We start from the raw sequence: 18,786 nt of genomic DNA, 5'->3' as shown, positions 1-18,786 counted from the left end.
TAAAGGAATATGCCCCGGGTACGGCCCTCAGGGAAGACGTTTATTTTATACTAACATTCTAGTCACATATTTTACAGTCCCAATTACATAATTTACAGTACAGGTACGTACTTCCCGTTAGGTGAAAGGGGCGATGGGGCGCCACGCACAATTGCGCGCGTTTCGTCGGCGCAGAGCCAGTGGGCTCTTCTGTCAGGGCAAATTCCGGGGTGCGCGCATCGCCGTGCTGGCCATTTCGGCTCGCAGCAGCGAGGGAGACGGGGCCCATTCGCTCACAGGCGCGTACCGCACGGCGTGATCGTCGAGTGGTAGGTACGGCCTTACTATATGCAAGCGTAGGGGCGACAGGAGCAGCCTTAGGCACGGGCCGCAGCCGGAAGGGCTGGTGGGCTTTCACCGGCGCAACAGAGTTGCAGCCGGCTAATAAAGAAAGCGTCACATACCTTCGGCCAACGCCTTCGGCGTCCTGGAAGCGTCTCCCCGAACGGCCCCCCGCGCAGGGCGCTCGTTCGCGTCCCGGCGAGAGTCGGGTTCGGGCATCGTTCAAACGGACCAATGAGGTGAGGTTAGCTCCGCTACCAGGGCGGAGCGCCCGCTGCGTGACAGTGTTTTATCGCAGCAACGGTCGCTGGAGCCTTCACCTCAGGCAGGAGTTCGAGAGGACTGCTCGGCTCTAAGCAGTGGCGCCGAGACGAGCCGGGATTTCGGGGAGAGAGGGGAAGAGCGCCGCGCAAGGGCACAAACCTAGCGATCACGCAATGGCTCGGGCGCCAGGATCCCCACATCCCTTATCCCTTGGATCCGCCTCACGCAGCCCTCGAGGCCACCAAAGCAACCGATTGCGCTACCAGGCGCTGTGCACGGAAACTTCAGGCACAGCAGTCGCAGTCTCATTACCAATTACCCTTCCTAATTACCATACAATAACCAGCTTTCTATTGCCCAACCGTATACTTTGCAGCTTAGACCCGTACGCAACTCTCAGGTGTTGCCAAGTGACCCAGAAACTCCGTTTCCCTTTACGTAAACAACGTTGTCCCTGCTACGTTATCCCAACGATGTCTGCAGCTTCTCTCTTACTCTCTTTGTTGTGGGTATCTTAGCGAGGACACAGACGAAGCGCAAATGACGTCTTAAGAGATGATGCCATAAAACATGACAATGAAGGGAAGATGCTGGGGGCCGTAATGAACAACGTAATATTTTCCACGCTTGCCCAGCGGGGTTCCCTCACAGTCTAAATAAGCGGATGCATGCAATAGTGTACAAAGCTCCAGTTTTCTAGGCATCCAAGACACAAAGTTGAGGCATGTAAAGCTACGACGGCGTTAACGGCTATGTTGCGGTCAGGTGATGGCGACACTTCTATCGATCTCACATAAAACTGAGTGTGGTTATGTTTTATTGTGACCTTGCGCTGAAATATTATGCAGGCAGTAGAAATACCCGGCTGCACTAAAGCGTCTGTCTACGATTCCCGGCGACCGAGAATAAAGGTGGCCAAATGATCCACTCTGAAAAGCGCGTGCAAGGGACCAGATAATGTCACAATGAACACAACCCCGCAACACAAAGCTTGGAAGCTTCGACTATGAAAAAGATGGCAGCGGCACCTGATTGGCGAAATAGTAGCGGCCAAAATTTATCCCGGTGTGCGCAGTGACAACCGATCGCGTGGCCGCGCAGCGTCTTCCCCCGCAAGAGATGCCGCTAGCTAAGCCTTAGCCCCACCCTAGTGACGGTATTTTGGTGCCCTAGGAAGTGCTGTTCCCCTCTCCTGATTTCCTGATTTTACTCCGTGTTTTCGTTCTAGCCCGGTTGAAGATACTTCCCGGGAGACCCGTCGAAAACACTTGGAGCGCTCAATTTCGACCACACAAACGCGCTCCTGCTTTCCAGATCGCTCAAGATCACCCAAAATAGTAGTGTTGAACTAAACTTCATCAGTCGTACTCAGTAGAGGCCCTTCATAAACTCTCCATATGACCCATGTATCAAAAACCACCCTCTGGTTGGCCTCGTGGGTTCCGAGACACTAGGTGCAAGTACGAAACAAGTTGACGAGTCTTGTATCTGTCGACACAAAGTTAGATTAGTATTCAAGTTCTTCCCGCTGTGGCCGTAAGTTGTAAAAACCATGCAAACGTAAGTGTTTAATTTATTGGTTTAATTTTAAAAGCTGCTTTATGTAGTTAAGCATTGTTGTTCATAAAAAGTATACAACCTTTAATTTTTCGGCCTTCCAGAGCGAAATTCCGCTCCGGGAGAACAAGCGCAATTTCGCAACTGCGTATACAAAAGAGCTCTAAACGGCAGGTCGTGTGAGGAAATTGGTACCTATAATTTACACAACAGTGCCCAAAGACTATTCAAAGCAACCTTTTACGGTAATCTTTGTAAGAACTACCGATAAGTGACACTTTTGGCAGTGATTCATGACAACAGTTTTTAAGGTTACGTGAACTTAAAGGAAAGGTTTGTACGTACGTATCCTACAAAAACGTTTGTCGATCCATAATAGTTAGAGCACGGCTTGAATAGCTGGTTGATCAGGTTGCCGTCGCTCGATATATCTCTGGCAGCATATATGCGAGCTCTCATTGTGAATGATATGGTGACGGGAACGCCCATTCTCCGCAAGGACTGCGCGAAACTGGCAGCTTCCTCCTGGATCGAGTGAGAGAAGGAAAACACTACTGTATGATTTGTAGCGGAAAATAATGAGCGCGCAGAGAACGTTTAGCTTGCATTTAGGTCATGTTGTGCAGGCGGCATCAATACAAAGGAGGCAAGCAAACTGTTCGCAAAGACATGTGCCGCCACGCTTTCAGGCCCAGTGGCTGCGGTCGAGATAGCTAGATGAGTGCGCATGCGTGTCGTTCACTGGTCAATGCATGTAAAATTTTATACCGAGGCTTATCACTCCAGGCAAAACACAGAAAACACCTGGTAGAATTTCTCTGACCTTCGACGTGCAACAATGGTCAGGCGAGCACCACGTGCATTTTCGCGTCGCAGATGGAAACGCCAGTGATCACGCTTTGACCACCGACCGAACCAACTCGCGCGGCCGACGGTTTCCGTAGTGAAGGCTTCTAATTGTTCGTTCGTCCCACCTGGAGGGCTGCGGAGAAGCGGATAGGGTAAGAGTATGGACATGCTTAGCCACGGTCTAGCCAGCACATCGTACGCTTCCGCCATGAAAGCGTTGAATCTCAAGTTCGTTCCGAGTTTTCGGGGGCGAAGATAGCCACAGGGAGAAGAGTGGGAGCCCGCGTAAAAAAAATGGTGCATGAAAGCGGGGGTCGCATGACAGCCCACTGCGCATCCACCCCTACTGCGCGGTTGCGGCGACTAACGGATGTGATATTGTTGCTGCGCCATTTGGTGAGCGTTCATTGCGCCGTCTAGCCGAACTTCCAACATTTCGCTAGACCAATTTGGCTACACCTCGCCAACAACGCAACATCTGCGGCAACGGGTGCATGTGTGTGTCTTGTCCAAGTCTCAAAACTCCTTCTTGGGGATGACAACCACCCACGCTCGAGGGAAATATTATTTGCTCATACCTTCTGCACAAATTCTGTGTCACCTCATTGTCGTTGTCGGAAAAGCTTCACTGACCGTCCCCGTTCACACATCCCGATTGGTCTTAATTTTTCAAATTTGGCTGCAGACTCTTGTTACACGTGCACGTGACGAAGGGTGGGGTTCTGACCAGTTGGTGTTTTATATTTGCAGCTACAGTGCATGAAAAAAGAGAACTGACAATCTATTCTAGTACGAGTGCTTGTCCACGTCTTCTGTGTCTGTTTTTTTCGTGAGCTGAAGCTGGAAATCCTGCACGTGGCACCCAGAGGCCCATTGCACGGTGCGGTGAGCGAACGGCGCTATAATCGGTTATATAAAGAAATCTTTCTTATTTTCCTCGAAGACTTAAGACTTGAGGGCCCAGTGATGCGACAGAACCTTCTGAACGGTTCATTCATGGGGAACACCTGTAGACCTACCCATCGGTACTGCATGAGGAGCGAATATTCAGAGCTCCTTTCCCGCTGCCCGACAACTCTCTCTACTGCTGCCACGCTGCAGTTTGGCACCAACTTCAAACATCCAACTTTTCAGCCCCTGCCCTCTAATCAATGCCCTCTATGCCATTAATTTGCAGATCTTTCCCATGCGGTTTGGTCCTGCGAAGAGAAATTTCTGAGAATGCCTAAAAAGAACGCAATTTTTATTCGAAATTATGATGGAGGAGAATTTGGAGTCTCTGCTGCTCAGCGCAGACCCTCTGAACCAGGCATCACTAGCCCGCATGGTCAAAGATCGGGCGGAGAACTATATGCATAAGGACACTGAAGTCGACCCCTGAAAAAGGTCCCATCCATGTCAACATAAAGTTTTTTTTTGTTATCTGCTCTGATCTTTGTGTGTTGGAAGGGCGGCTTTGCAGTGAAGCCAATGGTTTAACAGTCCCATTTTGCTTCGTGGCAGCATGTTGGTCAGCTCCTCTGCTCGACGTGGCCTTATGAGTGGCACAGTAAATTGGCATTCTAACATTTACACTATAAAGATTGATGCATGATATATGATTACCACTTCTTGAGCGCGGAGTACAAAGGGGTACCAAGCACGGCAGGAACCGCCATGATGGTTTCTTCGCATATAAGTGAGAAGATGAAAACAAAAATCGTTCTTTTCAAATAACTCCCCCTTTAATAGCAATGAGGCGTTTCTGTCCAGCTTGTCCGTTGGGCAGGAACAACTATGAATAATATAAAACTAGTAACTCATATTGCATGGCCATCAGGCGCTGCCCAAACGAAATGATCGCGGCCACGCTGCGGGCGAGCATTGGCCGGTAGTCGGTGAAGATTGGGAAACCCATCGCTGCTGTTCCGACATGGTAAGGACTCCTACAAGTCCCTTTCCCGACGCGTCCATAAAATCATTGACAACAACAGCCACTTCGCACAAAATTTAGCTGGTGGATGTGACTAACTCATGGATTTGTTTCTCATTCCGGCAAAGCCACTGTACTTGGCACAGCTTCTCTACATTTCCTTGGCACCATCGATGCCACTTTCACAAAATGTGTACCCCTTGTAACCAGAGATGCCTCTTTCCCAAGTTTCACGAGCTGCTGATAAAGGTGCTAGCGCAGTTATCAGCTGTAAATTTTTAACTCGCTATGGGTGAGGCGTGTGTGTCGTCAATGCCTCACACTAGCGGCACGCCGACATGAACGACGAGTGGCATGCCACCGCTGGCTAGACTATTGTGGTTTGCTTGGCCCTTGGTCGTAGGATTCTTCAGTCTGGCGAAAATTGCGAGCAATGGAACGCGGTCAAGGTCCTCCGGATCCATCGGCTACTGCACGACTAGCATCTGGGAAATACCGGTCCACTTTTGCCTATTCAGCCGCAAGTAACTTCTCTCCCGACTTTGACACCCCGTCAGCTGCCTTTACTGTGTAAAACTTCTTACGGACGGGAGCCGGTTCATTACCTATAAGTGGAGACATAGCAGGGATCGAAGCTCATTTCACAATGGCGGAACTCTTGGCAGCCATCGACCATGCCAATCCCAAAAGAGCACCGGGACCGGATGACGTTCCTTACGAGCTGCTCAAAAATGCGGAAGGTACAACTTTCAATGTGCCAGTTAAGGCGATAACTACAGCTTGGAATACAGGCATCATTCCGGATACTTGTTGCCTCGCGGAAATTGTAGCAACCTCCGGCCAATATCTCTTACATAGAGGATATACAAGCTGATAGAGCGCATTCTAGCGACACGCCTTTCTTGGTGGCTGAAGCATCATTCGTGGTACCCCCATTGTCAAATTGGATTCAGGGCACAATTGGGTGTTGAACACGGACTGCAGAATTTCTTCTCTATCGGCCTTATAGGAGGTCGCTCTTATCGGGTTCGAACGGTCTTGGCGATGGATGTCAAGAAAGCATACGACAACGTTAGCCGCGAGGCTATTGTTGAGATACTTGAGTAACCTAAACTTCCAAGTCGTGTATGCACATTTGTGAACGTCTTTTTTCGGAACCGAACCTTCTCTGTTCCCTTATCCGGAAAAGCTACATGCCAATTCACCTCGTATCGAGAGGTTCCCCAAGGCTCCGTGCTGGCGCCAATATTATTTATTAACGCCCTGCTTCTCTTAGCTTGGCAGTTGCCGGGGATTCTGGACGCGACGTACAGAATGTACGGCGGTGACATTACTCTGTGGTCTGAGTACCCTGGCATGAATATACAATAAAGAGCGCTACAAACGGCGTTAAACATAACCAACTCCTGGTGCACCAACGTAGGGTTTGAACTCTCAAAAAAAAGAAACTGCGTAATAACAATAACAACAGTGGTAATAACAACGGGCGCCGGCGGCTCCAGAACCGACCTTTCCGCTTGCTTATGGATCAGCATCCACTACATAAAGTTTTATGTCTACGCCTGCTTGGTATCGACGTTGCCTCGTCGGAATTTGTGACTCCTTGGGTGAAGGGCGCAGAGTAGAGTGCTGCACGCACAATACACCTGATACGCCGAATATCAACGAAGGCTGGCGGTTCGCGATCCAGAGTTGCTCGCCTCCTTGTGCTGTGTCTTATAGCCCCGACTCGTGTATCAGGCATAATTCCACCATCTCACGATTAGAGACTGGTATCCCATATTAGCCATCAATCCCGATGCCATGCGGGCTGTTACTGGTCTACCCCGAATGTCCCCGTTACGGACTGTGCAGGCCGAGGCCCAACTCAACACTAGCGATGAGGTGGTACATCAACGCCGTTCTACCCGCACCTCCAACATCACTGCAGCTGGTGCGCTGGCCCGTTACATTGGGTTGTTGTAGCAGATACAACCTTGAAACAGAAAGACTTTCCCCAAGGTAGCGAGTAGAGCTGACAGAAAACAAACCCATCGGTCGTCTCCGTCATCCAGTCCCTTGCAAGGGCGCTGCACAGGCCACTGGTATTCGCTGTGTAGACACCGACGCAGTCATGCGTATGTAGATGTCAGCGTAAAAATAGCCTGGTACATAGCGCACTGGTTTTCCCCCAGATACCCGAGGTTGACCAAACCTGTTCATATGCGTGCAATCCACTGCCACCCGTATATCTTACTGCATTGGCTGCAATACATGATGGGCTGGTCTCAATACTACCTTTTGTCTAGGCGGGGCATTACTCCCGACTAATTATCCGGACTGATCCATGCAAGCCATACATGGCATTCAAAGCGTGGCACAATTGACATCCTTCTCAGACGCCATTCGTCGCTTGGCAAGAAGCGCGGTACTGCAGATACCCATCGAATGAGTGCCCAGTTCTTTGTGTGCCCGGCAATACGGGGACAAACAGGTAGCCGCCCGAGTACTGTCATGCGACCACTATTACCTTTTCTTGAAGACGCTTTCGGGCACCTGGAACGACAAAAGGAAAACCTCCGGCCCATCACATGAGCCCTCATACTCCCGTGTGGTTCAAACCTCCCTGGTTACTTATCTCGCTGAGAGGAGGTCGCGCTGAGGAGACTAGGTGTTAGAGTTGGCATTACGCCATCCGTGACTGCCTTCTGGCCATAGCAATACGCCGGCCTATACGGGCTCACCTGCCCATTGTGCGACTCTTACATACATTACGTGAACGCACAGCACTTGCTGTGGACCTGCCCGGGATGGCATCAAGTTCTACTACGGCAACTTCGTGCAACCGGACTCCAATCTAGCCAGCTTCCTGACCTACAACGCTGCGTTCATGGACTTTTTCACCGAGAACTCCTGAACTTTATACACGAAACTAACTCGTTTGTTTCTGTGAATGCATCCATCTATTATGCCGTAGGGCAAATTTCAAATTCAAAAACGTATACTCGGAGGAAGAGAAGCGGGTATTGAAGGAGCGTCTGCGCGCACAGAAGCGGGAATGGGCATGAAAACAATACAAAGCCGATGCTGCAGAACGTGCAGCCTCTGTTGCCTCCGGCTAAATTCCATCTCGTCAAGTAGCTGGGAATTCCTCCAGAATCTGTCGGCGTTCCAACAACTCGCTCACTTGGAACGCCGACCAAGAGCAAAACAAGAGTATATAAATTCTCTATACCGAAACTGCCACGTGGCTTCAGATTCACTCGCTCGCATCTTCACAGGGTAGAAGGGTTCGAATTATTTTTTGTGAGGCGACAATCGCAGTTTCTCTCAGTGGTTGATATCAGCTGTCTGCTTATCACGTGACAAAGTGGCAGCGGTCCAGTCTTGTTTTAAGTTTTATTGTGGGCTCATACTTCCACCATCCTGCATCAACGGGGGATGGATAGTGAACGTCGGATTCCAAATACGACTGCGGCTCACCGCATCTTTTCTAGTAATCAACTTGAAAGTTTGGGGGCAATGTGCATTTATAACGGAATAATTATGCACACAATTTCATACATAAATATTCATTAATTTTTAAAATAAAGTCTAGAGATTATTAGTTTTCTTTCTACGGTGAAGGAACATTTTCACAGATGTTTTTACAGACAAAAGCCTGAAAAACGTTCAATATGTTTTAAATGCCTAATGGTTCCATATGAACCAAAATAATATTAGGGCCAAGTACAATTGATTAAAAAAACATTTGCATACCACAAACTCAAATGTTATTCATTTTCAACCGACAAAACTGCGAATAAAAACAAATTTTTGTGAGTGTATACTCATTCTGGTTCAGAATGTGTATATAGCATTTATAAAGAACTCACAAAAATAGGTTTCGTAATCCAGAATAGTTGAAAAGAAAATGTTTTTTTCCCGTCCAAGGACAGACGACTTGGCATCCGCACCATCCCTCCACCCTCTGCCGCTCAGATACACCGACCTGCTTGCCCACTACCGCCACAATCGTTTCTACTACCCCCCTCCCTACCCGTCGCTCACTACAGCAGAGGCCCGGACGTGGCGCCGGCTACAGACAGGCACATACTTCAACTGTACCGTACTGTCGCACATCTCCCCTACCAGATTCTCCTACTTCTGCCATTCCTGCAACCTCTCCGCCACAACAGCCCATCTTGTATGGTTCTGCCCGCACCATCCCTATCCCCTCCCTTCCCCATCCCCTGAGCGATGGGAACGCGCGCTGACCAGCCTGCACCCGGAGGACCAGCAACGCCTGATCAACCGGGCCACCCGGGCTGCGGAAGCGCGCGGCTTCCTGAAGTGAGGACGCCACCCACCTTCTTCTTTCTTTTTTTTTTATTGCTCAATAAAATGTTTTGCCTCCTCCCCCTCCTTTCTCACTGGGAATGGAGTTTTGAGAAATCACGCTTCAAAGTTGTTTCATATTTTTTTTTTAATTATCGCTTCTTGCATGGATTATAAGGAAAGCGAGGGAATGCTGCTAGCACAGGGTACTTCAGTCATGAATAGTCCCTGTAATCTGTCGAAAAAGAAACAAATTATTCGTGGGCAAACGGAAATATTGACGACCAAACCGATATAAGCAACCAGTTTGCAACGCATGCACAATGAACTTTCAACTAACCATGCACCTTTGCGGCATGTACTGAACAACCGGAAATGTCCAGTAACTATGGGCTATATTTGTAATTTATTACAAAAAAAAAACGTTATTCGGCATTTTTAAAGGCAAATCACAATCTAAATGCTACTGCGGGTCACACGAAACTTTCAGTGACTAGGCGATGCCACATGGTGGCACCTTTGGCGCCATTTTTAAATGACTGCTAATGCGGATCTTAGGATGCCACTTCGTGTGGACGTTCTCGAAAAATGTCGGAATATTTTGGCACTATAATGCAAAATTTTAATTCTTAGTCAGTTTTGCCATCCAGCCCCCCTGAAATACACCAAGACACTAACAGACCTTATGGCGCAAAATTATGTCCAAGCCTACAAAGAATTCATACGCCTTTTGGCCATATGCTAAGTGTGCTAACTTTTGGCCATATGCTAACTTCTCACGCAGTTAACACTAGGATAACTGTCGTTCCGCATAGTGGAAGCGTGCCGCAACATCGCCGTGGCGAAATACACGGCCCGAGATCGGGAGTCATGGGTTCCTCTCCTACGCAAATCCTAACGTGTATTAACATCGAAACTCTTTTAAGTCGAGTTTTTTTTTTCGTAATTCTGCTGAATGTCCTGCATCCCCCCTGAATAACTGGTTCGTGGAACCGAAGATTGAGGGTGCAGTGGTTTGAAGGGAAGGGTTCCTCTCCCTCCCAATAGGGGTGGGGAAGGGGTGGGAGCTTCCGGTGACTTGCGTTCAGGTAATGCTGCCGCTGATTCCGTTCGCTCGATCGTTTCCTTCTCGTTCGTTCGCTCGCTTACTCGTCCGTTCGTTTGGGTACTCGCACGTTCGTCCGCTTATTCTTCAGTTCGCTCGCTCACTCGCTTGCTGGTGCGCTCGTTTATGGTTGGCTACTGATTCCTTCGCGCAAACCGTCGATTTTGTGCGGTGTTTGTGCTGTCGTTTTAGAGCGAGCGCCCGTTGGCGTTCGAGCGGACAGAAGAGCCCCACATCTCCGCTGTTTCAGCTGATCTTGCCCTGGGTGAACGTGGCCTTATTATTTTTTTGGGGCTTTGGGGTTTTGGCCGAGGGAGCGTACCTTCACAAAAAAACTGGTATATAAATGGCGGAAAGATTATCCGTCCAGTGTTCGAGACCTCCAAAGTGTATTTTACCTCTTGTCATCTAAGTTTGTAACTATACGGCCACACATTCCTGTGTTACTAAGATCAATTGTGAACTCTCTATATCCTGGTATCTCTTTCGAACAGAATGAAAGCAGAAGCGAACATACCACAGACGTTCCGTAGCCGAAGTCGTCCCTAGGAATATCAACCGGAAACCCAAGCATGGACGCTGGTAAGATGCGGCAGTCAGGACGATCTTGGTCCGCGAACGAAACGTGCGTGTGCAAGATGATGAGGGACGGAACGAAGTGTCTCCTGCAATTCAGAAAGCGAGACGGAGAGGCGTCATTATGAGTTTTTTACACTGTTATTGGCCTTGGGTGTGAGCTGCCGTCACTTCGTAGCTATACGGCGTTCGGCTCCAGAAACGGCTGCGAAGTAATTTCAGTTGGCTAGTTTCTTTTTCTTTTGTGTATATCTTCGAAAGACATGTCAGAGACCTCTCGGGATAGCTTCCAAGGAGCAACAAAGTGTTCTATGATGGTTTGTATGATTTGTTGTTCCGTGGCTACTGTTTATTTGAAGAGGAAAAGACGTGGATAATGAATGACGTTAAAACAAGAAAAATATCAAACCCACTTTCTTAATAGAAAGATGGTTAAAACACAAAGCTTTCGTGCATGCAAACCAAGTCAAAGTTAAAGGCCAACATTTACTCTCCCAAAGTGCAAAATCTAAACTACCAAAGTTCATATTAACGCATCCAATGTCTAAATCCAACTTACACTGCTTCAATACGAATGCTCAAAGCAAAGGTCCCACCCCTCTTAGAGAATCAAACTCATCATCATGATCGCTTTTTTGCAGTGTCTTTAAAATTGGCTTTCGTGCAGTGTGTTTAAGATGCATTTGCTCCCAACCACGGCTTTACAGTAGTGTGTTTAATGTTGTGTCTTCCGCTGCGTATTTTGTTATGATCGGTTTTTTGGAGTGTGTTTAGAATGCATTTTAACCCAATTTCTGCTTCCGAGTAGTGTGTTTAAAGTTCGCTCTCCAGTTGTGTGTGTTGACCATCATCACTTCCCTATAGTAAGGTTAACGTTGGCTTTCTTGCATTGCATTTTACTCGGAAGAATGATGCATCAGTCAGGTATAGAAGGCTTCGCTTTAATATATGCCCATCATGTCTTTCATGGCTACATTGCACGTGTTATTACGGGTTAAGTTAAATTTCGAACACTCATAATAGGGGCGTGTTATTAGAGGTTAGGCTAGATTCCGACCACTCATCAAAAGTGTACACTTGGCCACTGTGCTCGGTCTCACTAACCGCACTCGACGTACGCGTTTTGAAATAGTTCTGAACACCCCACATGCAACTTCAACTCTTAGGTGCAGGACAGGGTCAAGCATTTTCAATGCAGTTTTCGCGCATAATACCCCTGTTTATTAATTTAGCTGTACACCTGGCATTTCGATAAACTGTAAGCAGTCACTGTACACGTCCGTGCCATGCCTGGTGGGGACGGACTTTATGGCGTTCCTTTTTTATGCATCTTTTTGCGAGGTATTTTATGTGCAGAACAAACTGTTGCTCATGATTCGGGACAGAGCCGCCGCTCCCGCTTGGTTAGCCTCGTCTTGTCTTTGCAGGGGAAAGTGCATGCTCCAAACCTCCGACGGGGATGATTGGAGAAGTTAGTGCTGCGACCACTAGGATGCTTCCTCACGAAAACGTGTCGTTGGGGGAGATGCTGCATCCTAAATGGAAGGCTTAGGCTTAGCAGGCACCGATAGGCCTTCCGCGAAATCGGGGCGTATGCTCTTCCAAGCCAGGTGGACCTGTAAAAATTCTCTTGAAATCGAAATTTATCTGAATTAACGTTTTATCCTCGAGGTCCTTGATCGCGTCATCCAGCATTATCGTAACAGCAATAAATGCCTGTCGCAGTGAAACTCGCATGTTATCGACAGAATTGGGCTGTTCCAACTTATTACCGGACTCCACCATAGAGGAGACAGAGAATCGGGCTAATTAGGGCATTTATCATTGGTCGCATAGTATAATCTCCTTTCTACCTGCGTATTTTCAACACTGAAATAAGCAAAATTTCCTGCCTTATTTGAAAGGCCTAAAAGATACGCTACAGTTACCTCTGACTGCACCCAATACCAGACCTGAGTGCTTCGGAGTACATAATTCCAACAAAGAACTTGTCGAAGTGCTTCCCGTCAATCAGCTCCGCTACCTCTCAACTACTCCCAATGGCTAGTGTTTACTAGCCCGCCTTGGTATGGGGGCACCGGTTTGTCCCGAACAGGTCATTTCTGTGCCTCCACTAATCCGCAACTGCTGTGGGTCCGCCCTCTTCCGAGTAATATGCACCCCATCCACCACAAAGTTAGAAAGGAGAGACAGGCGCGGCGCACACCCAAGAATTCCCGATCAAACCCAACGTTCTATACGTAGACGCGGCAGAACACAGGCACCACGACGCTTTTGCCCCCTCAGTTGTTAATAGCGCAAATGAGCCCACTGTTAACTACTTAATGGTCGGTGCCACTATCCCAACTTCGGCCTAACGACTAAGCAGTAACCCACAATTGTAATCACTAATTCAAAAACTGCCATCGAAAACTTCGCGTGCGGGTACTCATCGTTCGTGGTGTGACAAATCTGCCAAATTCCTTGGCGACATCGCCTGGACACCGGCACACACAAGTTCGGGGGCAATAAGGCAGCCCTAAAAGCTGCCAAAGACTGCCTGTCCGACATGGTGGTATACTCGTCCCGTACCACGGCAGCAGGTCAGCCAGGGGTCAGTTATAACGTACATCACCGCCTTTCTCGCTGTCGATACCCTCTCGCCCACACTACTAAGCTTATCAACCGACAAGAGCGCTTAGGGAGACTTCTGCAGAAGAGCGCCATGGCATGCCGAGCTCCATTGCACAGAAGTCATTCTTCACACAACTGTCCACACCCGCCGCGGTGGCTCAGTGGCTAAGGCGTTGCGCTGCTGAGCACGAGGTCACGGGTTCGATTCCCGGCCGCGGCGGCCGCTTTTCTGATGGAGGCGAAAAGCAAAAACACCCGTGTGTACGAGATTTCGGCGCACGATAAAGATCCCCAGGTGGTCAAAATTAATCCGGAGCCCTCCACTACGGCGCGCCTCATCGCCTGCGTTGCGTCGGCGCGTTAAACCCCACAATCAATCAATCAAACGCAACTGTCCGCACTGGAAAGGCCTAGCCACGCTGATCCACTCAATGTGGGCGTGCTTTAATACCCCTTTCTCCCCCAAGTTAATCAACAGTCCTATGAGAGAGCGCTGGGTGTCCCGTATCCAGAGGTCCGGACACTTCTGGTCATCCGGGCTGCCGACGTCACTGATGGCCTCAGACTGACGACCGCACCGCACCCCAAACAAGATTGAAGCTCAATAAAGTAGCATTTCCCTCTTTCTTCTACGCTAAAGGTATGTGCATAGGCTGTTGTACATTTCTAAGTGGTGCATAGTTTTAAGAATTGCTTGGATATGCAGCAAAAGTTGCAGCCCTTAATGTCTCTGCAGCATGTGTTTCCAGGTGGTACTACATGAGGTACTGATTTCAGAAAAAAAAGAAAAGCGTATACTCACAAAGCCTCTGCGATGACGCCGTATTCGAATTTGAAGTCTGCGGCCAGGCCTACGACTGTGTGAACGCGACGGTATGAACGCGTGTGGCGGTCGTAGTCCGGAACTGAGTCCACAGTGGCACTGTACATGACCTGCAAAAAATTAGTTACTGAAGAGGCAGAGACACTATGGGGCACTGATAGCGGATAAAAATATTCCGCAGTTCCTAGCGCGCGCAGCAAAAGACGTTACGCTCGGCTCACCTGTTATCAGAAAGCGGTAACTGAGAAGTAAATAACAGCTCGTATATTTCTCCCCACCACAGTAAAAAATAATATACAGGGGTGCAGTCTTCGTAATTATGAAATAGATGCTTGCTCTGCACCACGGCACACACTCCCCCACTCGTATGTAAAGGTGCCTAATTAACGTATTTCGAAAGGCTCTTCAGGCTTCGATTAACGGTACGCATACCTGTAGAATGTTCATAATTTGAGGTAGATCTGTTCTTGCTTTGGGGCCGTAGATATTTAACATGCCGGAATGGTACACGCCGCTCTGCCACAATACGTCGAGACTCTGTGTGAAGCCCGGCGCACGATAATCGACGAATAGTGAGTCGTCTCTGGAAATAAAAAAAAAAGCGATTTATAGATATTCGTGCTTTTTCGCACTGGGTCTTCATAACTGGGTTGTGCTAGCGGTCCTAGCACATGTTTGTGTCGGCGCATGCGCACTACAGCTGAGAAAAAGCCTGTACTGAAAGATTAAAGGATGAAAATGTTTATATGGGCTCGTTAGTGTGCACTGGCCGAACAGCTTGCACATACACAATATACCATGTGCAAATACCTGGAAAAATGTGCAAGTACCCAGAAAAAGTTATCGACGAAGCCATTGTGCGAACCAACCAAATAGACCATAAAGAAATCTTTAAGAAAAGAAGCGCCGAACGTTCATACGCAAACATACTTGGTTTTAACCCACTCAGCCTCCGCTCCGGCAGTGTCAACGTACGAAGAAAACATCGCAATATCCTAATTCAAAGTGAACGCTTAAAAAGCATATTCCCGGAACCACCACGCGTTGCATACCGGCGTAAAAGAATTTAGGCGACTTTCTTACAAACTCTCGTATCATTCAAATTCAAATTCAAATTTATTCATTTATGTAGTTACATGTCACGTTGCAAGGAGAGGGTCAAAAAGCCAGCACAGGCGCTGGCTTCACGAGGACCCTACCCCGTGTACACACGTTGACGGCAGCGCAGCACTGCCGTTCTCTAATTGCAAAGCAAGTGCCATATGTTAAAAAAAATGAAAAAAAAATGAACAGAAAGAAGTCGAACCTCAGTCGACCAACCAAGTGCGAAAAACGAAAAAAAAAAACAGATGAAACAAAAAATGAGCAGAACAATTTCTAAATGGTACAATATACAATGCATATTTCATACGAAACAAATATGCACCTTATTTACATCCTAGAGCATTTCACAACTTGCGCCATGGTACAACATAAAAACAAGCATGAATGAAAGTACAGATAACACGTATGCACATTTAGCGCAAGAGCGCCATATCAATATTGTATTGCTTCCACGATTTAAGCGTTAGGTTTTCTGGCTGTACTTTACATAGGTATAGTTGGTTTAAGTGGTAAGGTAGCTGATATTGCACTCTTTGCTTTCCGTAGTTTGTCCTGGAGAGGGGGGTAAGCCAATGTAGGATGCGCCGGAGCGTTCGAGTTATTGTGTTTTTTGTTAATTTAGCAGTATCCTCCAAGAACCTACTACCAGTCTTCATTTCCTTTACGTAGTGTCGTACAAGTATGTATGAATATAGGCTTTTGATTGGAATCATTTTAGATCGAGGTATAGGTCTTTAGACGGCGAATCACCACAGCGGTTTGTTACATTTCGTAATACCTTGTTTTGCAATGTTTGCAGTTTATTTAGATGGCTTTGTGCAGTCGTCCCCCAGACCAATAGAGCATAGGTTAGTTGACTGTAAAACAATGAGTTGTAAATAAGCAATTTCACATTTTGCGAAAGAAAGTACCGGACCTTGCCGATAACCCCACACGACCTCGAAAGATTAGTCTTTATTTGATCAGTGTGTGGGTCCCAAAATAAATGCTCGTTAAATGTAACACCCAGGGTTTTGACATTCAGAACACAGGGTATTTTAGAGCCACCAAGGAATAAATTCACAGGGCCGCGCAATATTGTGTTTCTAGTTCTGAAAACAACTGATTTAGTTTTCAATGCGTTGATAGCTAGGGTTAGCCTTACTCCATTCATGCAGTTAGCCTTACTCCATTCATGCAGTTTTTCCAAGGTAGTATTTGCTGCACGTGTTAATTCTTCAGTGGTATTAGCAGTGAGGAAAAGGCTGGTGTCATCCGCATATATTACATATTTTGCATCAGTGTTGATTTTGATAATGTCGTTGACGTATAGATTAATTAGTAACGGCCCTAAAATGCTGCCCTGCGGGACCCCTGCACTGATAGAAAGAAAATTGGAATGGGCTTTGTTAATGACAACACACTGACTACGAAATTGCAAGTAACTTCTGATTAGGTTTAAGGCCGTCCCTCGGATACCATATCGTTCAAGTTTGGTTAGTAAAGTCGCATGATTAAGTCTGTCGAACACTTTCGAAAAATCCACAAAAATTCCAAGAGTTAGTAGCTTTGACTCAAAACCATCAATATGATTTCTTTTTGTTGAAGTAGCGCATGTGTGGTAGACTATCCTCGTCGAAATCCATACTGGGCGTCCGAAAAAATGAGAAACTTATCACAAAAGGAAGTAATTCTTGAAGAAATTATTTTTTCTATGCCTTTAGAGAACGTTGGCAGCACTGATATGGGTCTATAGTTTGTAAAGTCGTTTTTGTCACCACTTTTAAATACCGCGCTGACTTTTGCTACCTGAAGCTTTTTTGGAAAAATTCCAGAGGCGAAACAGAGGTTGCATATATACGTTATAATGGGCATTATTACATCCAGCACAAATTTAACCGGTCGAAGCTGAATGCCATCAACATCTTTGCTGTTCGTGTTTCGGAGAGTTTGGTAGGCTACAAATACTTCTGCTTCAGTGGCACGATGGAGGTGGAAACTTTTCATGCTATGTTCAGGAAGATAGTTGTTTGGTGTTTTGCTATTGCTTTGTTGTGTCCCGTTAATAAAATGTTCGTTAAACATGTTGGCAAGAGTCGCATCTGGTACCACATCCCCATTCTGAATTATCTGAATGCCGTGCGGCACTGAGCGACCCAGCAAACTATTTATATTTTTCCAGGTTTTGTCAGGACTAGACAATGTGGTGGGGGAGAAAATATCACTTAGGTAGCGTTTCTTGGAAAGGCGGATGGCTTTGTTTAGTTTGTTTCTATATTTTCTGAATCGTTTAAGATCGTCTGTGTCTCTGTTTTTTATAAATTTTGCAAAAAGGGCGTTTTTTTCTTGTATCATTTTTACGCATTCTTTGCTAACCCAAGGCTTCTGTGCTTTACGACCTTGTTTAAACATTTTTACAGGGAAACATTCGTTGTAAATGGCTTCAAATTTAGCGAAAAATATGTTATAGGCACTTTCAGCGTCACTTGTGCGGTAAACATCTTCCCACCCTTCATTCGCTATTAAGTTCCGGAAACGAGTCAGCGTTGCCTGGGTAATATTTCGATAGGGCACAGAATGTCTTTGCTTACGGTTTACGGAAGCTTTTTTGATGGAAAAATATTTAGGTAAATGGTCGCTGATAGCACAATTTATTGTTCCAGCCGATACATTATCGAGTTCAATATTGGTTAAAAAAAGATCAAGCAGAGACGAGTGCGAAGCTGTGATATGTGTAGGACAGTGAATTACATTGCTCAAATTATTCACCCCCAATACATTTAAGAACTCGGTTCTAATAGTAGAAGGTGCGAGTAGGTTAACATTGAAGTCACCACCCAGGATAAGGTCACATTTGTATCTGGTTGCATACTCGGAAGAATGGTCTAGAAATTCAAAAAAGGGTGCAACATTACCCTGAGGTGGGCGGTATACGACAGATATCAAGTACGCTGCGTGCTGGATTGTGAGTACTTCAAAATCATCCGTTATCAAAGACAATTCAGGTACAATATAGGCAGGAAGGGCGTCACTTATTTCGATAAAAACACCACCACCTCTCCTTCCTGAGCGATTTAGAAAAAAGGACTTATACCCTGATATGATAGCTACTTCAGTCTCACTTGCGTACCACGTGTCAGTAAGCATGATGATGTCAAATTTGCGTGTAAAGCTATGCAACAAGTCAACCAATACTTCGTATTTGTTCCGCGCTGACTGCGCATTAACGTGAAAAATTGTTAGCGAGGCGTTATTCGGACTTATATTTGAAAAAGGGAATGTGTCGGGAAGTTGTGAGGGTTCCGCCATGGCAAACATTTTTTATACGCATTACTTCTACGCCACTTTAGGCAATTTTCGCTAAGTCCTGCTCGTTTACGATGCGGA

At 46.9% G+C, this 18,786-nt stretch overlaps 1 protein-coding gene across 1 annotated transcript in view; it reads right to left on the bottom strand.

Annotated features, from left to right (window-relative positions):
- LOC144139248 (uncharacterized) overlaps positions 1 to 18,786 on the bottom strand; it is a 47,566-nt gene that overhangs the window by 8,070 nt on the left and 20,710 nt on the right. Inside the window, exons 4-6 of the mRNA XM_077671660.1 lie at positions 14,749 to 14,899; positions 14,296 to 14,426; positions 10,822 to 10,969 (exon numbers count right to left, since the gene is read on the bottom strand). Coding sequence (XP_077527786.1) covers positions 10,822 to 10,969; positions 14,296 to 14,426; positions 14,749 to 14,899 — 430 coding nt within the window. The remainder of the gene's footprint in view (positions 1 to 10,821; positions 10,970 to 14,295; positions 14,427 to 14,748; positions 14,900 to 18,786) is intronic.

Source organism: Haemaphysalis longicornis, unplaced genomic scaffold, assembly GCF_048455015.1.
Source record: "Haemaphysalis longicornis isolate Haplotype H1 unplaced genomic scaffold, Haemaphysalis longicornis Haplotype H1 scaffold_5, whole genome shotgun sequence".
Lineage (NCBI taxonomy): Eukaryota > Metazoa > Arthropoda > Arachnida > Ixodida > Ixodidae > Haemaphysalis > Haemaphysalis longicornis.
This window is presented reverse-complemented; position numbering and strand designations above follow the sequence as displayed.